Source organism: Oreochromis niloticus, linkage group LG13 (assembly GCF_001858045.2).
Source record: "Oreochromis niloticus isolate F11D_XX linkage group LG13, O_niloticus_UMD_NMBU, whole genome shotgun sequence".
Classification (NCBI taxonomy): domain Eukaryota; kingdom Metazoa; phylum Chordata; class Actinopteri; order Cichliformes; family Cichlidae; genus Oreochromis; species Oreochromis niloticus.
This window is the reverse complement of record NC_031978.2, coordinates 29325913-29351636: the sequence shown is the minus strand read 5'-3', so window position 1 is coordinate 29351636 and position 25724 is coordinate 29325913. Positions and strand designations below refer to the sequence as shown.

The window sequence follows — 25724 nt, the reverse complement described above, 5'->3', positions numbered from 1 at the left end:
CCACTTCTTTCTTTTAACTAAAGTGGTCCGAACTAAAATACAGTTCTGGTCCCAGTACCACTCTTCTCATTACTAATGTACACTAACTAGAAGCAGTTCATTTAGATTTTCAACTCCATCTACTAATTAAGCTTTTTGAAAACAAGTAAGTGGACGTTTATGAAGGTTTTTTTTTAAAGAAGAATGATTTTTCAGGAGCTAACTAAGTTTTGAGTCTACTCAACTGCAGTCCATTTTGTGTTTGAGGGTCAAACACACAAGCATATGGAAAGTGCAGATTTCACTGAAGACGTCATTAAATATTAGCCTGAGTGGTTTCCTGTATTTGTCCGACCTTTGCTTAGTGCAGTTTTTTGTTACTTATCAGTCTGGATGTGGTATCTGTGATCGGGATGGGCTCTAACTCAAACTGTACTTACATTATGCCCACTTACGGAACCTGAAGGTGTAGATTTGGCTCATTAGCACCAGCAGAGTGGAGCTCAGCACCAGTCTGACAGCAGCGGTTGAAAACATTAGCATTCCACACGCTAACAGCAAGTGCTCCAGTAACCCTGGCCAGAGACCGACGGCCAGCGGTTGGGGGTCCGTGTTGAGCTAATAAAGTCTGTTAATTTAATTGGGCATTGGGTCAGTATGTCTGTCAGTATGTGTTTGTGTGTGTCTGTGTGTGTGTGTGGCTATAGCTGGCTAACCCCACCAGATGAGCCTTCACCCCAATCACAGCCCCCTTTTCTGCTGGCAGCCTGCCGTTCGACTTGGCAGACACACACTCGCGCGGGGTCTGGTGTGCATGTGTGTGTCTGTGACTGTGTGCACACGCATGCATGTGCGCTTGAGTCCGTGTGCGATTGCACAAGGGAGAGAGGATTATAGATGTTGAACATACACACGCAAATGAGCACAGGGCCTGACTGGTCTGCATGGCGTGTGTGTGTATGTGTGTGTGTGTGTGTACGTGTGTGTGTTGTAATAAAGCCAGCAATGTTTTACTGGCCCGCTGACACAGTGCATAAAAAGATCAGTGGGCCAAATCCATTAGTAGTATAATTGCATTACATGGTAAATATTCCTAAAAGGTCAATATCTCCATTTGAAGCATCACCATCATCACAGAGGGCTGCAAACAAAACAGGAATTCTGGGATTTTACAGAAGCTCGGGCCACAAAATTACACTTCTAGGCATCTATTATGGAAAAGATTTGGCCAGCAGGACCGATTTTCCACCTCAAAATGAGTCAGCGTCAGCTTGTGGCAGTCCAGCCGATGATTGTTTAACATGCTGAGGATCTGAATTTGATTTTAATACTCCGAAATTCAAAATTTCATAACCAATATCGCCAGTGGCGCCTGGTCGCTTTTTACTCGGGGGATTTAATTGAAGTGATCTTGGACTGAAAATGAGCACGGGAAAGAGAGAGAGTGAAGCAGACAGAGACGACGGGAGTGTGGGCGAGCGCGAGACAGCAAGCGTGTGTGAGGAGCTGAGAGTGAAACTAACTTAATTTGGTGTTTATGTAAAGTAAGTCTGTGCATGTGAGCATATCAGAGATCTATTTTCAATGACGACGAGGGATTAAGACACTGTTCGGGGGGTTGTATGCAAAATCTTTTCCCTTTTTTGACTACTCGGGAACTGACTCTATAGCTACATAATTTTCCACATGCATATGAATGAGATTCATGATAACAATGAACCAATGAAATACCATATTTGGTAGACAATTACAAATGTCACAGCCCTTTTCTAATTTCCAGATATAACACCCTATGACATAAGCGTATGTGAAAGCGGGGGATGAGTGAAGTGATGTTGAGGAGACCCTGCAGAGTATGGGAAAAATAATCACTCGCTCAAGCAGGAATTGAATGCATAGCTTCAGCTTGGTAGCATTCTGTCCTGACCAACAGCAGCGACCTGCCCTGTGCTACTATATGAAGAAGAGGCTCATGTTTGGATGGCAGAGGGACCATAGTTACACACTGTGACAGGCTTGTACTAATAAAGTGCAAATTCACATTTGAGGACAAAAATAATGCGTGACGAAGGCTTCCTGAAGATGCCTGCTAAGAAACGACTATATTAAAGCAGCTGCTGGCTAAAATTTGTGCCCACACTATTATTTTGTGTAATTTCCACATGCTCAAAGGGCCCTTTGACTTTTCATACCAGAAAACATAAAACTAGAGTTTTTGCAGGTGCTACACCATGAGAGACGAATGAGAAAGTATTTTTGGTTTTGTGAAAATGCACTTTATATTGTAAGATTAAATCCAACAGTATTAGAAAGAAGCCCCAACAATCAGACAACCCTACTCCCCATGAGCAAGTCTTTGGCGATAGTGGGAAGGAAAAACTCCCTGTTAAAAGGAAGAAACCTCCAGCAGAACCAGGCTCAGGGAGGGGCGGCCATCTGCCCCAACCAGTTAAAGATGAGAGGAGAGAGATGGGACAAAAGACACGTGTGAAAAGAGGTGAGAGAAGAAGAAACACTCAGTGCATCATGGGAAGCCCCAGGGTCACCTGATCCAACACTAATTATAAGCTTTTAAAAAAGGAAAGTTCTAAGTCTCATCTTGAAAGTAGAGCGGGTGTCTGTCTCTGAATCCAAACTGGGAGCTGGTTGCATAGAGGAGGGGCCTGAAAGCTGAAGTCTCCCATTCTACTTTTAAATACCTTATGTAAGTAAGCCAGCAGTCTGAGGTGTGTCTTTATGATAAGATGGGGCCTGATCGTTCAAGACCTTGTATGTGAGGAGAAGGATTTTAGATGAAACTCTGGAATTAACAGGAAGCCCGGCCACAAACCATGTTTATTTTCACAGGCCCACTGTGTACTGATTCGAGCACAGCGGGCCTGACTGACTGACTCGCCAACACTGTCTACGTTATTAAAACCAATATCTGACATAGTTGCATCATTGACTTCAGAAAGTGAGAAGGCAGATGGAGAAGAAAGCCCAAAAAAAAAAAGAAACAGGAACACAGAAACACATAGAGGCAACAAAAAAGGCAACACATACTGCACAGTATGTACACTCAAACACACACATAGCCTCCAGGCTATTGTCCTCCACATTTAGGTCACACCGAAACTAACAGCTTCACACACACACACACACACACACACACACACACGTTCCCCAGGAGGTTCTCCTCACCTGCAAAGAGGCCAGTTTGGACACAGTGTCAAAGATTAAACCTGTGTTTTATCTCAGAGAAGGGGGCTGCCTGGGGGGAGAGTGTGTGCGTGCGTGCATGTGTGTAGGTGAGTGTGTGTGAGCTTATGTGTGTTAACTCAGTCCCCGTTCACTAGAGGGCAGAGGGTCACTGGAGAATACACTTTTTCACTGACACACGCACACACACAGCTGCCCTTCTCTGTGTGCGCGGTCAAGTAGAAAGGTGGATCTGTGTCAGGTAGCAAGGGTATTTACTGTTACTGAGACAAGCAGGCCGAGAAAACACAAACACAGCAGGGGGAGAGAGTGAGGGCGAGTGGGGCGAGCGACTTAGAGGAAGACTGGAGGAAGAAGCAAAGGAGAAAGCGGAGAGGAAAGAGGATGGCTCACGATGCTTCTCGAGCCTTTCAGGGGCAAAAAAAAATGCAGCTGTGTGAAACATCGGAGACTTAAACAGGTGGAAACAAAGCACATCATACTACTCTACACTGCACTTTAATAAGTACACATGTTCACGCAAAAAAACACACAAGCAGCAGATGTCTCACAGTGGTGGTGCAGGAGAAGCAGGTGGGAAAAAGTGTGAGCAAAGATCTGACACACTGCAGTTTTAGGGAGGAAAGCCGGGTTGGACGTCCTGCGTGTGGATGATGAAGCAGACTCTATCACAAATTAATTAGAGTGCGACCCAAAAACAGCACACAAAAAACCCTGCACACACTCCTGACCGCTCTACCATAATAACGTCCTACATGCGCACCGCTTTCTCGTCCAAACCAGCTCTTATGTATCAAGAAACCACGCTCTCTTAACCTCCATTAACAACTCTGTCCGCTTATGCTACACTTAATTCATTTACTCTCACAATGAAAATGTTTTATGGCTCAAACAGGACGCACAAAAGAGGGGATTTACCTGTAAAGCACACTTCTAATCTTTGCTGAGCCTTCATATAAACATTTAATTCTACTTCTGTTGTTCTTTGCGTGCTTTTTTCTTTTTGCTGATATTTTCTTAAGTTGCAATTTGTTTCATCTCTCAGGGCCACTGGAAATAAATCTGTTTTTATAGCACTGAGCTAAAGAGAGAGAAGGAAGAGAGAGAGAACATTATAAACACAGAAAACAATCTGATGAACCAACGCTGTAAATTCTCCTTCACTGCATTGTGAAATTAGCTAGATTTTCATGTCAAAGGTGAAAGGCCTCTCAAAACAAAGCTGCCAACAAAAATTTTCCCTGACTGCCGGGTTCATATTATCTGTGCAGACTCACAAAAGCTTGGGTCAAAAGTGGACAACAGTGAGGTGGATAAAGAAAAGGAACTTATTTCCTTTTCTGTTTATACATAAAAAATAAGGTTGTATCCTGAACAAGCCCTGGAGACAAAGAAAAAAACTCTGTGCATCCCTGAAAGGCCTTTTTGTTTATCTCTCACTTTGCTTATTTATTTATTATTTCTGCTCTCCTGCCATGCGGCCGGGGGAGCGAAGGACCACAGGTGCTCGGGTGAATCCGATGGACATCTGCAATTTATCATTCATACGCCACTGATGGCAGGCCGGGCCGAAATATGGCACGGTAAACACAAACCATAGATCATTCACGGACGCAGATACACACAGACAGGCGCCGACGCACATAAACACACATCCGTGCGCATGCACGTACCTAAAATGCATCTTTGAAGACAGATGCTTTTATGCGTTCACAGAGCTGGACACGGGTCACACTACAACATGTTTCTTGCAGCGTGGTGTAGATATCTTTTTCTTTCTATCTCCTTATTCCGCTTTATCTTTGTCTCTCTTTTGGGAGCGCTCGTCCCCCTCCCCTGCTTTCACATCTCCTTGTTGATTTCTAATTTGCTTTGTAATGTGTAAAGAGCAAGATTTTGTTTCTCTTGAACAATTACTGCTTCCTTCTCTTTGGAAGTCAGAATATAATCCAACTGACTTCTGACCTTAGTTCAGTCTTTCCTTTTGTTTAGTCATGCATAAATAAAGAGATGATAGCATGCCCCCACCCACCCAGAAAAAAAAATAGCTCCTATATAAACTTTCCTTCCTTAAATGCTCCCTGCCTCCAAACTTTTAATCCAGGCTTTAGAGGGATATATCACAGTGGGACATCACTGCTGGCCTGCATCTGCCAGAGTGAGCTGGGAGCTGATTTCTGTGTTTACATAAGATTAGAGCACAGGGAGAAAAGAAGGTGGCCGATATGGTAGCTCCAAGCCAAACAGCTCTCATTTCTAATGCAGCAAAAGCCATAACAGCCTGCAGGAGGGAGGGGGGGGGGGGCTGAGGAGTGATATAGCCAAAGGTAGGACCAGTGAGTAACACCACTTCCAAGCCTGAGGCTCTGTGTGTGTGTGTGTGTGTGTGTGTGTGTGTGTGTGTGTGTGTGTGTGTGTGTGTGTATGTGTGTGTGTGCGTGTGTGTGTTTGTATGGGCATGATGGCCTGCTTATTCTGGATTTGGAGCAGTGGTCACTGATCTTAGCCGCACTTACAACACTGTGATATAAAAACCCACATGAGAAAGCCCGACTCAGGTGTTTTTGTCAAAATAGCATTTAAGGGTAAAATTGGAAGGATTTAAGAAGTGTACTTTTTTTGTGAGACAGAATTTGCTTGTGATGGATTAAAGCTGAAAATTCCAATGTGCATCATTGGCAGGGAGGTGTATAGAGGTGGGGGTACTGTGACTGCAGCTCAGCCACCAATTCAAAAAGGCAACAAATTAAATGCTCATAAGAACAGACTTCTGCAACAACTCTTGAGAACCAAAGAAACAAAGCGGCTTTTCATAGCTGGGCACTTCCTCTGTTGGCAGTGTTTGCCAACAGAGGATGCTAATGCTATAATGTGTACAAACTAAGATGTGGAGACACCTGAGGGGTGTGCTACAAAATGAGATTAATGGCTTAGCGAACTATGTCGACCTTAAAGTCAGAGTTTTTGTGTCATGAAAGTGGTGCTCTTTTTACCTGACTAAATGAAAGTTGAACACATAGTCAGGAGCAGGCTATGACCTGGAAGCGCCATGAATGTGGAAACTTTTCATCACAATTCATCAAGTTAACAATTTTCTGCAACACCAATCTCTTATCTGAAACGGCTACTGTTAATTTTTTTAATGTCCTTTATATATTTTTAAATCACCATTTCATCATTATCATCTGATAAGTTCTCTGATTGGAGTAGGTGACTCTCATAGGGATCATTTTGTGTGGAAGAAGAGTCACATGACATGCTCCCTGTTATATAAAAAGGCCCAGCAATGTTTCAGGCTCTGTAACATGGCCAGGCTTTCTGTTTCAGAGCCTAAAACAGAAATCTTAACAGAGAAAGTTGATAAGCACTGTTGTGATTTCCGTTATCTCTAACTGGGTTTTAGGTTTTGGTAAAACCGTTCACCCAACAAAGAGCTCAGCAAGCCTCAACAAACTGCTCCTTGGTTAGTTAGTAAAGTCTAGTCTACTTTAAGTTGGTTTAAAAGTAAAGTAAAATTTTATTTGTATAGCACCTTTCAAGACAAAAATCACAAAGTGCTTCACAGAAAAGCTAAAACAGAAAAACAGAAATCAACCAAAAGCTAGTTTAAGACGATGGGTTTTTAGCTGTTTTTTAAATGAAACCACTGAGTCCACAGATCTCAGGCTTAAAGGAAGGGATTTAGTCCAGTTTAGTCTAGTTTTTAAGGTCAAGAAATAATGTATAGTGTGCCTGCAGGACGGCTTGTTGTAAAAGACACTACAGCATTATCAGCATGTATTTCAGGACATGTGTAAAGTCATGGGGTCCAGTTTACAGTGGCACTGAAGGTAAGAGCACACACAGAGTCCACGTACCACCTGGCCTATCATATGTTGGACATGAAATCATACACACAGTATAGCTCCACCAACCAATGATAAATAACATAATTATGTGACAGCCCTGTCAGAAACATGACTCCAAATCTATACAAAAAAAAATCATAAAGATTTCTTGGTCATGGCTTTTAAAACTCTCATGAGGACCAATGATTTGTGTCTCTCCACACGCACATATTTACAGCAAGCATTTCACCAGAGCATGGCATCTTTCTACACAACTATGTGAGGTTTAGCTCCTGCACACTCCTACATATTGGACCTGTCGTGTACCACTGGTATCAACTATGTTTCTCCAGCCAAACATGCAGCATAAGCAAATTGCCTTTAAACATACAAACTGGCCTACAGAATTCTTTTTGATGTGTGAAAGAGGAGTAAATGATATAAGATATTAAGTTCTCGTTTTAATAACGCTTTATGAGGAACTTCTATTTTTTTTAAACTGCAGTGGTGTAAGCATACATGTGCTTGACCTGCTGACTATAAAAAGCTTCTTTTCTTGTCTACAACCATTTTACATCAACGCAACTCAGCTACTCCTATCACCTCTGATCCTTGTTAGTGACGGGTTGAGGTGAACATGCCGTACTTTATTATACTGGCAGAAAATACAGCAAAGCACATCCAAGTAGAGGGCAGTGTCAGAGTCTAGAAGAGTCAACATTCCTAACGCAGCCATTTTTAGAAGAAAAATCGACGGTATCAAACACCTGTCACCTGCACCCAAAACAACAAGAGTGCTGCAAATATTCCCAGAGCAATGCAGTAAGAAGAAGAACTAAAGAAGCACAAGATAAAGTACTGGCCAAGTGCAAATAAATGCATCTTAAAACAAACAAAAACCCCCATGACAGTTAGAGCTAAAAGCTCTCCTCTTTCTTCCAATATTGCAACCAGACAACCAACTGACGTGAACGTGCCCTTAAGCAAGGCATCAAACCCACTGAACCTGCTGGGCAGCAGCAGCAGTGTGAATTCACACATAGTGCGTAACCCTCCCTCCTTCCTGCTGATCCTCCTGACCCCGGCTGTTGCTGTAAATATCTGCGTGCTCCTGCACTGTCAACTCGCGCTCAGTTACACAAGCAACAGTTCCACGGAGGTTAAAACTGTAGATTTTACTTCCTCCTGTTTTCTCTTTGCCTTGCCTGCATCTGTCCCATCTGTCTAACTCTATGTGCGGTTTTCCTTGTTTTCAGTCTTTCCGTCTCTTGACGTGAAGGGCTCGGCAGGTCAGGGGCATTAGTGGAAATTCTGCTGTAAATTTCTCTGTCTATTTGAACTTTTTTGTTGTTGTTGTTGTTTTTATTTCTTTATTTTTTTTATTTTTCACTTTTCTGCTTTCCTTCTTTAACCCTGCGTGGCACGGTTTCCATGCCAGCAAACCGGTCTGAACTAGTCCTGCTGAATTATAAGCGCACGCGCATATCTGTGTGTGTGTGTGTGTGTGTGTGTGTGTGTGTGTGTGTGTGTGTGTGTGAGAGAGAGAGAGAGAGAGATACCGAAGGCTGTGTGTGCAGGTAGATAAAAATGAGAGTGAGAGCTTACATTGAACACCAAGAGAGGGTTAATATGCAGAGCAGGAGCGAGGAAAGACGGTGTGTGTAATCACGTGTGCGTGATGTGAAGCCCCCCCCCAGCACACACACACACACACACACACACAGACACACAGAGCCTTATGACACCAGTCTCATCAAACAGTTGGACGTCGGCCAAGTTCATCTGTTAATGGACAGTCGCCACTAGGACCCAGTATTCTCTATCTCACTCCCCTGCCTCTTTCTCTCTCTTTTTCTCCCCCTCGCATCCCCTGTCCCCCTAGGGCGTTCTACCCCTATGCCCTCTCCTCCTCATCTCCCCCATGTTTCTGTCTTTCTGCCCCCTCACACCCATTCCCTCCCCTCATTTCTCTCAACACCTCTCCCAGCATTGCAGATTGGGGCCTGCGTTTCCCTCGAACAGCAAAGATAAACAGTGTGTGTGTGTTTGTGTGTCCCTTTGTCTTGTCTGTCTGTCAGCAGACGGCGCTCGGGGTGTGTTGCATGCACACACAGACACACAGGCATGCACACACACCTATGCAGTGGAGAGTACCTTTGAACAGACGGTTTTCACCAAGCTAGAAACAAAAAAAATAAGGACGGAAATTACACAAAGGCCAAAAGATGAGTTAGCTTCCATTCATTTAAAGGAGACAGACTGTACCTGTGTGTCTGAGTGTGTGCTTGTGTGTGTGTGTGAGAGAGAGAGATCAGCAGTGTCAGCTACAGTCCTGAGCATGTTGAAACACATCTGTATTCCTGTGGAAAACTGCAGCACAGGAGAAGAAAAAGTGAAGAAAAAAGGGTGAAGACTGACAAAGAAAGTGAAAAGCAGGGAGAGTAATTCATCAAAAGCAGGTGAAAACGTTTAAAACACATGAATTTTTTGCAGGGGCAGGAGCTCAAGGAACTACTTTCACACGTCTTCATTTTTTTTTTTTTTACATTTAAAAAGACGTCTCCATTTTTAAGCCCACTTTATTTTTATTTGGCGGAGGTGAGCATTAGTAAGTGTTAAGTGCAGCTGATGTGACGTCCGATGTAATTTGGAGGGCAATTTTGTCATCATAGCTGAGGTTAAATGATTGTGTGATTCTGCTGCAGGCTGGGAAATCTTAAGGACTCTTGAAGATTTTTATGATTTAAAAAACGTTCCCACCTTCACAGGAGAAAAAAAGAAATGAGTTACTTTTTGTTCTTCTTTACATCCACCTTAAAACTTTTTGTTCTTAAACAGTTTTATTAAACATCTGGACAATACTGACTGCCACTGCAGTGTGTTTGGAAAAAAGGCAAAAATTCTCATTTCTTGGCTATTTTCCTCTCCCCTTCCAACAGTGACTGTTTCCACACTGACCACACACACACACAGCAAACAAATGTACTGCTAAACACCCGCGCACACCCAGACAAAAAAAAAGTCTAAGAACTAGATTTTAGTGGTTCTTTATCTGTTTTTTTGAGGGGTGGGGGGGATAAATTATCCATTAGATTTCATCATATCTTACTGGGGCAATTACATCAAGAAAATGATAGCGGGCACAGGATCAATTATGCATGCCCTTGGCCAAAGACCAAGCATCGGGCAGAATGAGAGGGCATGTATACACACACACACACATGAAGAAGAGGAGGATCTCATAGATGTGGCCCATCAGTTCATCTTACTGCCTAAAAAGTTCATACGCTTAATAATTTAGCTGTGTTCTGGATACAGTTTCCCAGCTGAATATTAACAACTTTGAAGTGAGTAACAGCAGCCAGAGGTATATATAGTGTGTGTGTGTGTGTGTGTGTGTGTGTGTGTGTGTGTGTGTGTATTTGCAACGGGGCTAAAAGAGACCTCAGGAAACAGGCCTCGTGAGTCCCACCAGAGACAACCCCTCGAAACACACACACAAACACACACACACAAACACTCACACACACACTCCTTCCACTCGACTGCGTCCATTACACCACCGTTTGTAACATTGCTCATTTCTGGGCAATTAAGAATTCCTTTTCATCGCTATGTAGGTTCACATATCTCCCTCACAGCGCTTGTACACAAACTGGGAAGACATGAAGAAAAAGAGGTGTGTTTGTGTGTGAGGCTGAGAGAGAAGCTAAAAAGATGAGAGGAGGAAAAGCAACAAAGGGAAGCGGAGAAGAAAACATGAAGATTAGCACCCTCGCGTTAGTTCTTCTTGGTTGCTGTTCTCACTTTCTTAATTGTCCAGCCTCGTTATTTGATTAAAAAAAATGGCTTGATTTCATCGACTTTTTCCCCCTTTTGTCTTCCTCTCACAGGAACCTTTTTCAGAATGAGTTTCTTTTTGAAGGCGTGCGTACAGGTGCTTGCATTTTGTGTGTGCACGTTTTTCTGCTGAGTGCAGAACAATGGAATTCATTTTCTTTCCGTCTCTTTTTTTTAAAGAGTTTTCACCGATGTTTACAGAGAAACTCACTTAGCAAGACGAATCGCTGTCTCCAAAATGGCAGCCTTAGATGGAACTGGGGAGGGACGAGGAGGGAGAGAGAAAAGAGAGGTATCTGACATCTGTTTGTTCAAGGAGAAACAGAAAGCAGTAAGAAGGGGAGGGCGCTAAAAATGAATAGGCTGACAGAACGAGAGAGAGCGAAAGAGAGATGAGCTTTGAGAAATCATTTTACCATGTCAGGACCGACACGTACAGGAGCGAGCCAGATGGTTTGCATTGGGTGTGCTTTGTAAATTTGTGTGTGTGTGTGTGTGTGTGTGTGTGTGAGACGAGCAGTGTAATGAGGGAACAGACGAGACATCATGTAAATTAAATATGTCCAATCTCTGGCTCGCCTCTCAATCTTCACACAATAAAAAAAAAAATGTTACTTTCATTTATATCAGCCTAAAAAACACACCCAGCTCACACAAACACACACCCACATATCTCAAATGCAAGGCACAAATGAGAACATACACACACACACACACACAAACACCCCTTGACATGCCAGCTCTGACAAGCGTGGCTGATGTGCGCCACGAATGTGCATGGTAATAGGCCAATCAAAAATGCAAAACAATTGGCAATTACTGTGAGGACCTAATGGTCATTAGAATTTACAACTAGGTAATGAACTAAAGTCTGCCCACTGCATGCATATTCATAAAGCCATTTGAGCTTTGAAGATTAAAGTAGTGCTTAAAATTCAAATGAGCCTCCGCAAATTATCAGGAAAAGTCAGTGCCGCCGCTGCCGCCGCCGCGCCGCTGCTGCTGCTGCTGGTCCTGGGTGTGTTGGTGACAGCGATGGGGGAGTTCCCCATATGGGCTGTTTGTGCGTTTATGTGTATGATTTTTTTTTTTAAGTATTACTAAGCGATGTGTTCCTCAGCATCTCAAGATGGAACAAGAAAAATTACAGGTTTGTTTGTTACCTGACATATCACATGAAAATAATTTTCTGTGGCAATGTGATGTTTTTTTTAACTCATGAATGGAAATATTCAATTAAAGGTTTTTAAACGATACCAAATACATTTGAAATGTATTACAATTCTTTTTTTGTGATTCCACTCGAACAGCGATGTTTTTCTTCTTTCAAATAATCAATATTAAAAGAGCAAATACTGCCAGAAACCGTGGGATCAGGTGTTTTCCTGGGTTATGATCCAACAACGCTGTCTCCTACAGAACTATTACATAATGTAAAGGATTCAGAAACTTAGCCAAAATTCGACTATATGCCACAATACCATTTAGTTGAGGACAGCAACTACCGGCAGAACTGTTGAGCGTAACAAAATGCCGTTTGGTTTTTAACAACTCACTGGTTCTGGAAAAAGAAGAAGAAGAAAAGATGATACACAGTGCTGCTACTTGTTAGCACTGTCTCTCATGAGAAGAGTAGGGAGCATCATCAAACCAGATAACAATATAATTTTTCTAAAATGTTGCCATTCGTGGGTAAAGAGTCAAATCTATTTCAGAATTTGCGACAAAGCATTTTAGGAGTAAGTTTTTATTATCTTTTATTAATTGTTCATCAATGCAGATTAATAAAATAGCTGTTTGCTGTTTTGCCTACAAGAATTTACATTTGCAGCTGGAAATGCTGATTAGCATGTCTGGTCACTATGATACTGGCTTTGCAAAATAAAAGAGCGAGGCCCATGACATACCCGCTGGAAGTGAATGAGGGAGCGTTTCTGGCTTCTTGTATTTTGGTGATTTTAGACTGCAGGAGTCAGGCAGTTGTCTACTCTGTTGCAGAGAGTTGAACGCGTTAAACAAAAAATGGAATGACATGCGTTATCCTACTTTGAAGAGGACTTTATTTGGCACTACAAAGTGCTTTCAATTTGCTGACGAAGGACAGAAAGTGGAGGGAAAAAGGTGGCGGAAACAACAGAAAGAAACAGACTGATGCTCGTAATGCCAAATAAAAGATTAGAGCCACTCATACAGAGCTGTGCGTGTACAGTAAACACACACACAGTCATAGGGTGTGTGGTGTGTGTGCACGGCCCTCTTCTGCAGTTGTAGTAGCAGTTCAGCCAAGCGGGGAACATAAAACCAGAGCAAGGAGCCAGGCTCCTCCACACATATGAACACACATGCACACACACACACACACACACATGCATTGCCAGCTCAGCTCTGGCACACTTCACAAAGGGATGTCCTGCATCCACACTGCCAGTTCACACACACACACACTTGTGCCACAGTCATGCAGGCATGTTGTAATGACAGGTACATCTGCATGTACATGTGAATATATGCATGCGTGTGTACGTGTATCTGTGTGTGTGGTGTTTAGAGCCAGGCTCTAATCCAGTGGCCTATATAAATAAGCTTTGTAGTGTATAAACAGTTTTATGAACAGCCCTTCAACTGGCTTCAACATAATAAGAGAGCTGCGTTACATGTGCACCCCCCGAGCAGACCGAGCCGAGTGCGTGTGGAATAAACACACACACACACACACACACACAGCGAGCAGCGAGTGAGCCAAAAACAGCAGCTTTCCCTCTCACCACGAAGAAGTAAATGCAGCATGGATGTCGAATCATTCGCATAAACACAAAGAGCCAGATCAATAAACAGTCCTCCATCACAGAGTGCGTACAGTAGTGGGCTTTGACGTCACGGACGTCGCGGACACGCTGTCACTGCTGTAAATACAGCAAACTGCTTTTTCTTTTCTCATCGTGTCTGCTGCTGTCATTGTTTTGGAATGGGGTTTTGCCGGCCATGATCATCTGGAGGTGGTGGGGGACGGGGGTCTTTTTGTTTCAACTGGTCTGTCTCCGTGTTTGGCCGACGTCGCTGCGGCGGAGTGTCTCCGCCGCACTTCCCAGGGATCAGCTGTCAGTCAAAGTGTGTGGGCAGCGTGACGTCTTTCCCTCTGATTTTTCTTCTTTTTTTCACCCTTTGATGTTGTTGTTGTCTCTTGGTGGCGGTGGTGATTGCTGTCCATGCCCTGTTCTTTTTATATTCATTCCAAACCCACTGCACATATAAAACTCATCACTTCCTGTGGAAGCAGGGTGTTTTGTCCCAGGAAGACTCAGCAGACAATGCTGTAAATAAAAAAACTGCTCTTGTATCCATTTTAAATCATTTCCCACAGAGCTGACAAAGCTGATTTGCACTGTAAAAAATAAACAAAAAGAAAAAGAGGCTTCCATGTTTTGATCTTCCCATTGCACCTCATGTAATTTCCCACTTCTTAGACAGTTCGTGCTCTTCTTCTACTCAATTCAAGTCAATTCAATTCACAACAGCAGGCACTTTCTATCCTCCTAACATTCACGAGGTCACCAGCAACCTGTTCAGGCCTAGGTTCAGGTTCACGTCTAGCCTTTTGTATAATATCTTCATCAATCAGACATACTCAAAAGGAAATCATACAAGAGAAGTAGCATGAAATACCTGTTTTGCATGAAGCTGAGATGCATTTTATCCCTGACCCTAAACAAGTGGTTCACCTGGCGGATGTGAAGAGGTTAATTAAAGTAAAAACTAGGCGACATCAGAGCGAGATTCCCAATCATCCGACAGTCACCTGTGAGCAAGCACCTGACAAAAGTATGAAAGAAAGAACGCCACATTAAGAATTCTATTGTGTGATTTTAATCTATTTGTTATTAATATAATGAGCACTTTTTATTCTACATTGATTATGCCGTGATCCATGTGCAGAGGCATACTCAGCACATGTGCACACGCTCTCTACTCGTCTACTTACTCCAAAACCACCATAAATGTAAACAGTGTAACATGTGCAATTTGAAACGCACACTTCCTGCCCAACCGGGCGATGATTCGGAGGAAAAGGCTCCAGCTACTTTTGCAAAATGTTTTGCATAAATAGTAGAAGCTAGCATGCCTTTGCAACAATAATACATCTGCTTTGCATTTGATTGAAACGCTGCCGTCTTCTAAGAAGCGCTATAACAAAGTGGATCTGACGGTGACAAAGAAGCTCAACAGATCAAAGGTCACAGCAGCCGAGGTCAGCCTAATATGCGTCCGTTTCAAAGAGTCTCTGCAGGAATGTCACTTTCCTTTCCTTTGTTAGTCCTGCTTCAGTCGAGAAAGCAGCTGTTTAATGTCCCCTAGGGGAGTCACAAGTAACCCGGCTGATGTTTCTGTGATGTCATCAGGGTTACCTCACGAGTCAGCCTCACAAACCGCAGCAACCGGGTTTGAAGGATGAGGGGAGAGTCTTCTAGAAGCAACTCTCGCTGCAAGGGCCCCCCTCTTTTCTAGGACTATGTAGATTTACTGTCATTTCAGTGGTCTGAAGGACTCACAAACTGCACTTGTACAATCAGCAGTCAAATCTGATAAAGACTGCATTTACTTATTTTGGGGCAAAGGTTTGCTGACTTTGCCCCAAAATAAGCCTTTAAAAAGTTCTACTTCTACTACCATCTTGGAACTCTCCACCACGTGTAATGTGTATGATGGCTACAAACGTCAGGACACATGATGCTTTTGCTGTGTCACTGTCCAGCATTGCAGAAGTTCAAGATAAATCACTAGAGTAGCTCTCTAAATGAAAATCCAGGCTACGTTTTTGTTCAGCGCTGTGACTTATGTAAAAAAAAAAAGAAAAACTATGAGCATTACAAAGCAGGATAAAGGGTGAATCAACAGGCTTGTCTTTGTTTTATTGCTACTCTTTAACACTCAGCACCAAAAGGCTTTTTTTCCCCTTTGCTGCTGTCCATATGCAGAGCTTCAGTTACTTAATCATGAATTTTTTTTTGTGAGCGTACATTAAGGCCTCTCTGAAGGATTATGAACTTTTTCCACTCATCTCAGTGTGCAGCATGCTCTACCCTGCTGCTGATGTTTCCTCGCACACACCGGCAGCGTTTACGTTCGGCAGGCTTCCTTCAAGATGCCGACAAAAGCCACATTCCCACTGTTCAAACGCTGCACTCGAGGCCGCTAAACAAAACGCCGAGAAGGGAAAGAATGAAAGAAAGATGGACATAAAGAGAGGGAGGGGGCAGCAACAATAGATTAGTGATGGCAGCCAGCGTGTGAAATCTCTTTGTAGGCTCGCCGGGATGTGCCACAGCACGACACACACGCACACACATACACACACATACACCGAACGTACTGTAATTGATTCAGTATCAATTGGCTGTCCTGGATTTGCATTGACTGTTAATGTTGCAGCGAGATCAAGAGAGAACGAAAGAAAAAGAGAGAGAGACGCAAGAGCCAAAACGGAAAAAAGAGAGGACGAGGACAGACGTGAGATGGAGAGCGAGCGGTCTGACACCAAGCCAGGCAATGAATGGGTGTTAAAAATGCACTAATGTGTATTGAGGTGGGCAGCATTAGCCGGTGATGATAAGCTAATTGCTAATCAGTAGATCATAGACTAACAATGCTCATGTTACGAGGCTTTGAGCCAGGATGGCTCCTCAGTGGGTTGACTAGCATGAAGAGCTGCATTTGCTTTTTTTTTGGAAGGAAGGAAGGAAGGGAAAAAAATGGGAATGATAAATTTGTCTCGAGAAATGTAGCGATTTATCATCGTGTCCAAGCGGCGATAATATCTGGGTTAATGAGCTAATATTGATAAGCTAATTCAGCTTATCAGCCAATAATTTTCAGTGAAATCACTGGTCAGTAAAGACGAGCAATTCTCCGTACTGGCCACGTATCAATTTGAGCTCATTAACACAAATATTAGGACTGGTTTTCAGCCCTTTGTGCTAATTATGAGAAATCAACAGACAAATCGGGACAGCGCGGGAAAAAAAATGCATTTGCCGTCAAAGTAATCCACGAAGAATTGATGCTAAAATTTCAATTTTCAAGCCTCTTTTTTTCAATTTGAGTAAAAGGAGCAAAGATGAAGACGCAGCCATTCACACACAAATACACACACACAGACACACACGCGGAAGCCCCACTCTTTTGAGACATTAGCGATGCTGTTTCTGAATGAGGGATGCCTCAGGGATTATAATCAGAATTTTCATCTCAGTCAGGGATTAATAGAATAAATGGGCGAGAGAGAGAGAGAGAGAAAGCACTAAATGTGTGTGTGTGTGTGTGTGTGTGTGTGTGTGTGTGTGTGTGTGTGTGGGTGGGTGGGTGGGCGTTTATGCTGGCTTTTTTGCATCACCGATCGGCATTTTGCCTGTACAGTCCTCACTCTCTCTCACACACGCACACATACACACACACACACACACACACACAGGTGTGTGTCAGCTCTACTCGGTCGGGGCTGTTTGATATGTAAATAGCAGCGTTCCAGCACAAGTCGGACGCTTTGTGTTCCTCTGAGCCTCACAGCGACTCTGTGCTTCTCTGACCACAGACATATTTTACAACAAGCAGCCGGAGCATCATTATATACACGAGAAGATACGTGCAGGAAAACGTATGCAGCGATAAAAAAAAGGGAGGGGGGTGCTGTAAAATAATTCCTCCAATGTGAGATGAAAAATATTTGGTTGTTTCTAAAAGAAAGCAGATGGAGACGGAGCAACAACAACAAAAAAAGGGGGAAGGGAAGGAAAAATGAAGATGTTATGGTCCTATTTTATCTGGTTTAAATAAACAGAGTGCGTAATAATGAGGCAAAAACTAAACCCCAGTAGAAATTGTGAAAATACTGAGATTAATAACAAAGCACGTGTCTACAAGTCTTTGTAGATTTTTAAAGGCATTAATTGTATTGCTGTTTTAAGGCCTATCTGTGGGAGCAGAGGCCTCATACACAGCAAGGAGGAAGCAGCAGCCCTCACCTTGCTTTGCTTGTGTGTGTGTGTCATTGTTTTTGGATGGCAATAATCTCAGCTGAAATTCCGACAGATTATTACTTTTTCTTTCACATATTTACTCCACCGTGACAGTTTGAGGTCAATTACGATGAAAGCTATGGGTTTGGTCGGGATGGGAGGGATAAGAGAAAGAGGAGGAGGAGGGGGAGGGAAACGCTGGCTTTGATTATCGGCTATCAGACTGAATGTGTTGCGCAAATTCAGCATGTGAGGTTTGTGCTGGTGTGGATCCAGCGGCTGGGAGAAAAGAAAAGAAGAGAAGGGGGGAAAAAAAGGAGAGCGGACAGGGTGTAAATAAAGCAGACGGACAGTTTAAAGGCTGGGGTTTTCCTTTTCCAGACGAAAATTCCCAACATTTAATAATAATGCTCGGCCGGTCTCCCGTCCACCTCGACATCGACATCAGACAAGATATATAACGCTGCCTTCTGAGTGTACAGCTGTTCCTACCAAGACGTTCCCACACACAACGCTATTGAAGCAACCAGACGCCGGTATTATGATGTAAATCGCTCTAATAACCCAGTTTAGCTGGTGAGCGTCTGAGTGTGTGTGGGAGTGGGGGTGTGTGTATGGGGGGAGTGTGCAATCAAACATGCAGACGCTAAAGAAAGTGAAAAAAAACTCTTTCTAGATCCGTAGAGACAAAGGTCAAAGGTCAAACCCATCCAGTTTCCTCTCCTCCACTGTAAATTTTGAGCTGGTGGTTTAGATCACGTTTGTTTCCTCAAACGCTGAAGCGGAAAAAACAAACTGCAACATTTAGGATTCCCGAGTTATGTTCAAGCGACAAAGTGTGCTGCGTTTCACCTCTGATGTGTTTCCGCTGCTCCGTGTCATCTCCCTCTCTCTCTGTAACGGCTAATTTAGTACAGGCAGCCCGCCACTAAAAACTACTGCTAATTAAAATGCACAAGAAAAAAAAAAGAAAGAAAGAAATGGCGCCGCAACAAATAATTAGTGGCGTTAAGATGCTTTAAATAAATGACTTTCCCTCCATGAGCAAAACTTTTTTTTCTCCCCCCATCCCTCGCTCTGCTCGCCTCTCATTTGATTCCTGGGAAAAGGAAGAGAGGCGGAGCGGCTAAAGTGGAGGAAAAATTGCCAGTTTTACCTATGAAGTCTGGCACGGAGGTAAACTCAGAGAAGAAGAAGAAGAAGAATGAAAGCTGATGGAGAGCTGGGCTGCATTTAGTCGGGTAAGATGTGGCGGTGGGAAAGGGGGGGGTGAAAACCACACCAAGAGCAGGACACATCTGCTAGGGCCACATGAGAGGGAAAAACACACACGCACACACACATTTCATGCACACAGATTCTCTGCACCTAAACTCAAAAAGAGGCCGCAGTTACTCCCCAGACTCAAAGTCACACACAAACACACAACTAATGCTGACCAGTGGCACCACAAAGTCAAGGTCACCCTTAGCTCTTTGCAACTGGCCTGTGGGATTTAGTCACTGTGGCCAAGCTGGGCAAACTGGGAAAACACTCACATTCCATAACGCACAAACACACACACACTGGAATTTTAGGGGAACTATAGAAGGGGTACACACACGCTTGTTGTTGATAATAACACACACGTAAATTTTTTTTAAAAGAAAAAAAAGAAGAGAAAGACGCCCTAAACCACACCACGGGGTGTCAACACAGGTGAACACCTGTGTGTTGTTTGTCTCACAAAGCCCCCCCCCACACACACACATACACCTCACCCGCTCACCCCCTTCTAACCACTAACAGCCAATCAGATTTCTGTCACGTGTGTGTGTCTCAAAAAAAAAAAACAAACAAACAAAGAAGCTTCCTTGGACATAAAATGTGAAATAATAAAAGCAAGAGCTCACGCTGCAGAAAGCACACACATCCGCTCATCCGCAGCAGTGAGCGCATCCAAAACACTGAGGAAATAATCTCGACAGTGAGCCCGTTAGAACACCTACGGGTGACATTTCTGACTGCGTCTTGGTCACTTTCTGGCTTCTGTCTGATTTGAATGGTTTGTTCACACTTAAGCTGATACTGAGGGGTCCTCTGGGGATATGATCTCGCCACATGGTGGCTGTGCTTGTATCCAGAAAGAGGTGATGTGTGTTGGTTGGGTGTGAAAGCAGCTCTGGTTACCTGGGAGGGGCTCCTGTTTGGGGCAAATGCCCCGGGGTGATGAGAACCGGTCATCATCTTCATCTGCCAGTGTGGCCTGGACACCCACTTCCAGCCTCCGGCTGCGCAGGGAGCCCATTGCGGGCGAAGGAGTGAGGGCCAAGCCAGGGGAGGGTGAGGGGGGCTTGTCCAGCCCCCTGCCCACAGTGAGGCAGGGCGGCCCGTGGCATCGCTTCCTCTTGTGCTCAATGAAGAGCAAGATGTCCGCCAGGGGGAAAGTGGCCTGGCACTGGCCGCAGGTCAGCAGGTCCTGCTCCAGAGACGGGTGAGCGTCATGACCCAGCCGGGCCAGCCGGCCCACGTTTGAGCCCGGGTGGTGCCCGTTGAGGCTGCCACTCTCCTCCGAGTTCTCCGAGCAGCGCTCCGACAGCTCCTCCGACGAGACGACAGCCGTGGAGAGGGGCTCAGCTGCTGACGAGTCAGAGGGGAAGAGGGAGAGAAGAAGACGGGTGGGAGGAAAGAGGGAAATTAGAAGGTGATGCTTACTCAGAACAGAAAAGCAAAAACCACATGTTTATATTTTCCTTTTTTTTCTCTCCTGTAATTCGAACCTATTAATACAGTTGTTTTTTTGTTTTTGCAAGAATTGATGACAAGGAAGAATCCACAAAACCTCTCTCAGTGTGGATCACAGTTAGAGAGACACAAAAGTAAATAAAAGGTCGGCATGCGGCACGCACAATAAGGGGGGGGAGAAAATGTGCCTTGTAATGATAGAAAAGCATGTAATACAGGGAAAATGATTACAACGCGAGCCGGTGTGGATCACAGCAATAAATGGTGGGAAATTCTATCCTGAAAAGCTGCAAAGCTCCAATCAGATTGCTCCAAGATAACAATTTGGTAGCCAATGAGAGCTTAGAAAATGATGCTTAAACACAGTATTCACCAAAAGAAAAATAAAATCAAAAAAACTAAAGATGTGGACGAGTTTGACTTGCCTAACCTTGTTTGTAGAGGGTTTGATCCTGTAATCAGCAGAAGGGAAAACTGTCACAAACATGTCCAACATATGTGCATATGTGCTGGGGAAAGGGAAGAGAGGGCAGGCTGCACGAAGAGAGTGCATCTGTGTGTGTGTGTGTGTGTGTGTGTGTGTGTGTGTGTGTGTGTGTGTGTGTGTGTGCACGCGTGCCCATGTGTGTGCATGTATGCGTGTGGGAGAAATAAAACTCTTCCCTCAATCCTCGGCCTCGATTACATGTGGCTGACTTATAGTTCTTAGATACCAGGCTCTTGTACAGCGGGAAAATCGCCCCAAAATGAGCCGTTCAACCCGATTCCTCACCCCTCCGAGGCCGGATTAACTCCTCGCTGCTTTTTTTTTTTTTTTTAAGAAGCCTTTTGTGGAGGCCAGACTCGTCCTGCAGCAGGAGGGAGAGGAGCGGCGCAGTCGGCCGAATTAGGGAGGCGAAACGGGAGAACATAATTCACCGTCCCTCTTTTAAAGAAAATCTTCCAGTCCAAGGTGAAGAGTGTGACTCTGCGCTAGCCGCCTGATGCGTGTTGACCTTCTTTACTCAGCCGCCAATTTCACATTTTAATGAACTTAAGACCACAGAGAATCAAAAAATAGATTTTAATTTTCACTGTCTGGCTGATTGGTACAGATTTTGTCTGATAACAGGGATAGGTTAGAGCTCCTGCGTGTGTGTGGGAATGCATGTGTGTGTGTGTTAGAGAAAAAGGGGGGGGGTCTAAACGTGGACTACATCCCCTCAAGGAAATATCATCAGAATGCCGCAACCCTGCGCGACATCTGTGCGCAAACTGGGACATGAAGATAACATGGTAAATTCCACCAAGACCGCAGCCGCTGCTGCTGCCCCATCAACACCCCCCCCCACACACACACACCCACCCACACACACACACACACACAGTCACACTTCTCCTCTTTGATTTAACTGTGGGTCAACACAATGCCACACAAGTTACACAACAGCTCCCGGGAGGAGGGCCGGAGGAAGAAGAAGGGGGCATTAAATTCTCCGGATAAAACAACAATAACAACAAAATCTAATGGAAGCTGCATACGCCCCTCACCTCTAAAGTTGAACTTGAGAGGGGATGTCTGGGGTGTTTAGCAGAGCATGAGGAGGGGAGAGCGAGATATCTTAAATAAGATTTGATTCTTTTAAAAGTCAAAAAGCATATGAGCGCTAAATTCAACGAAACGTGTTTAAATGAGAGCCGTGTGTCTATTTTTAGAGCAGTGCAGGTAGGTGAAATAAACAGGCAGAGAGGAGCAGAGAGGAGGATTATGTGTCTAAATCCACATGTCGGAGCATGCACAACAAAGCTATCACATTTCCTAAAGGAGGGGGGGTGGAATGACTGTAAAAAATAAAGGTATAAATGTTTCATCAATTAGAAAATCATTTCAGCCAAGTCCACCGTTAAAGTTCCACCTCTCTCATCGATCTGTAAAAGTAGATGTTTAAACTGCTGGCTGACTGCCTCCCAGAATAATAATAATTTTTTAAAAATACCATCTTGGCAAAACATGAAAATGACTGATAATATAGTTTATTCTAGAGGAGGAAACATCACTGAAAAAAACAAACAAACAAAAAAACCCCACTGTTAACGTTTTAAATCCAGGCTGGTCTGTATGTGTAAAAGCAAGCACTGGGGCTGCGATGAAAATGATGTTCTATAAAAAACAGAAATGTAATAAAATTAAAGAAGAAGAAGGGAAAAATGGATATTAAAAACACAGGTGCTAAAACTGAAAACTGACCACACGATGTTGATTGTTTTTTTCTGGGGCCAAAAAATCTGAATTGCTTTAGTAACAATATTTATGCAAAAATAAAATAAGTGTGTGTGTGTGTGTGTCAAGTGAGAGCTATAGGGTGGGGGGGGGTGTCAAAAGTCTGCAGAGATTATGTATATTAAAGTGTAAATAAATGGTGCACAAGAACAATAAAAAAGAAAGTAGGTTTGAGGTGATGAAGAGGAATTCAAGATGGGGATGTATGGTGGAGGTGGTGTGTGTGTGTGTGTGTGTGTGGGGGGGGGGGGGGTCTCCCTGCTTTTCTTGTTTTCTCCCCCCTCCCTCCTTCCTTCCCCATGTCTTGTACACTCTCCCTTTATTCTAAAGAGATCGCCAAATAGTAGCCCGTGCAGATAGGGGCGGCAGTGAAACTCATCAGGTTCAAGTCGAGAGCCGGATTTTCTGATCGCGCTCTGCCTCCTAGCGACGGCACGCGGTCATTGTGACTGTCACCCAACTGGACACACACACACAGACTCATACAGACACACACACTCTGTCTCACTCCAACAGCCTAACACGGGCTACAGCCAGTCAACATACCGAAACACCGAAGCGTAAAGATGCCCAAATTCCCTCGTTTTCGTGTTTGCGGGGACTTTCCGTCACTGAAAACGCTGCGAGGCGGCGCACCGTGCGGCACATGGCGCGGTGATAAACGCCACTTTGCCAGTTGCCCTGCAGTTTCTCAGCACACTCATCTGCTCTCTCTCAAAATATCACGCTGAAATAACTCTGATGAAGTGGAATTAATTAAAAGATCCGGCGATAAAAGAACGCCGTGCGTAAAAGTGGATTCTGTCCACGGAGTTCAAACAATTTTGTCAGTTTTTTTTTCCTCACACACGTTGCAGCTCCAAAAAACCATCAGGCTGGCATTCATATCTTACCTTAGCTCTGTATAGCTTTGGAATATTTTTTTAAGTTGGTCCACATTTATCTCTGTGGAAGGAGAGAAAAAAAAGACGAACAAAAAGACCGAGCTGGCTATGCTGTCGTCCTGTTGCTGTTTCTTGTCTTTAACTCTGAACTGCAGGAGGATCTGCACTTTCAGGAAGAAAGCCTCTCATCTAAACTAAACATCAATAAACAGCTTTTACACGAGGCACAGGGATTTTTTTTAAGTGTAAGAAAAATATCGATCTGTGTCGTCCGTGTTGCTGATACAGAGACTTTCAGACACGAGATTTTTGTCCCCCCCCCCTCCACTCGGTCCAAAAATCCACCTCCAAGTTTTTTTGTTTTTTGTTTTTGTTTTGGGGGGTTTTCTGAAAATAATCCAAAAATAGAAGAGATGTGAGAGCGAGCAGATGAACGAGCAGCATGCAGAACTAGCAGGCTGCGATATTCCGGGGTGAGTTCTCCACGAAGCTCTGCGGAGAGGACGCGCTCTGCTACCGGCAGCCCTGCGCGCTTCCACTGACCGGAGCGACCGCGGGGGCACCGGAGCCACAGCGAGTACGTTTAACAGCCCACAGAAGCGAGAAGCTGCGGCGGGTTTATACCCACACACGCAAAACTTTTTCTCTGTGACAGGCTTTGAGGAGGAGGGGGGAGAGATCTCCGAGCAGCTTTTACGCACGGAGGTGTCGCACTTTTCTCGCCACGCTGTTTAAGTCCAGATGACCGCGGGTCCGAGCGGTGCGTCCGGTGTCCAGGAGCTCCAGCTTCGCTCCCGCCCCCTCCCCCCCGAAAAAATCGTAGCTGAATGAAGTGAAAAGGGACCCAGAAATGACATTTTGTTTTTCTCATCTTTTACTTACGCGAAAAATCCCGTTTGCTTAAGTGCTGGGGTTTGCCTTGCTTGCGGCGAGACATGGTGGCTGGCGGCGGCGGCGTTCAGCGCGGATCACATCGGGGAGAGCCAGGGTTAGAGAGGAGACTCCGGTGGGGCAGAAAAAAAAATATCTTCATCCAACGCCTCTGACATCCACAAGAAGAGGAGGCGGAGGGGCAAGGGGAGGAAAAAAAATAAAAATAAATTAGAAATAATATAAAGATGGCGCGGAGGCGAAGATGGATCGCGGGATCGCCGTCATGGCTTTTTTGAGAAAGGAGAGCAGAGAGAAAAAAGAGAGAGAGTGAGATAGAGGTGGATGGAGAGAGAGAGAAGGGGAGAGAGATGGAAAAAATGGCAAAAGCCCCCCCCCCCCCCCCTCCCCCCACACACACGCCACCCCTCCCCTCAACCCCCCTCCACCCCCCCACCCCCTCTGAGCCGTGCAAGTTCAAGTGCACGGACGTGACGTTCCCGGCGAACTTGAACGTCAGGCGATGGACAGACACCCGACATACAAAAACATGGGCAGGGCCGAGGCACCCGAGTGGGAGTGGGAGTGGGAGGAGGGACGGACGGGACGCGCAGTAACAACACCAATGGACGGTCATTAGAGAGAGAGAGAGAGAGAGAGAGAGAGGGAGGGAGAGGCAGAGAAAGCTCGGAGGGAGGGGGCTGGACATGAGAAATAGACCCGGTGGAAGCCAATGGACACAGAGATCAGGGGGGCCGGACAAGAGGCACTTGGAGGGAGGGAGGAGTGTGTGTGTGTGTGTGTGTGTGTGTGTGTGTGTGTGTGTGTGTGTGAGCGAGAAAGAGAAAGAGAGGCAGAGATGTCTAATGAAAGCAATATGCAGAAAGAGAGAGAGAGGTGGACGCAAAACAGGGCAAGGGAAACCGCGGACAGGAGCTCACTGGAGGGGGCGGATATGATACTGCTGCATATATACAGGAAGAGAGAGAGCGAGAGAGAGCGCGAGTGTGTGTGTGTGTGTGTGTGTGTGTGTGTGTGTGTGTGTAAAAGTCTGTTGCATGTAGCGGCTTCTGTTCCGGTTCGACAAAAGCGCGCAAAAAATAAGAAAAAGAAAAAGAAAGGACACAAG

At 44.6% G+C, this 25724-nt stretch overlaps 1 protein-coding gene across 1 annotated transcript in view; it reads right to left on the bottom strand.

Moving 5' to 3' along the window:
* Nucleotides 1-24977, bottom strand: part of bcl11aa (BCL11 transcription factor A a) — a 54344-nt gene extending 29367 nt beyond the window's left edge. Inside the window, 2 exon segments of the mRNA XM_005457040.3 lie at nucleotides 20027-20476; nucleotides 24608-24977. Of these exon segments, the coding sequence (XP_005457097.2) occupies nucleotides 20027-20476; nucleotides 24608-24662 (505 nt within the window). The 5' untranslated portion in view covers nucleotides 24663-24977.
* Nucleotides 24978-25724: the final 747 nt, after the last annotated feature.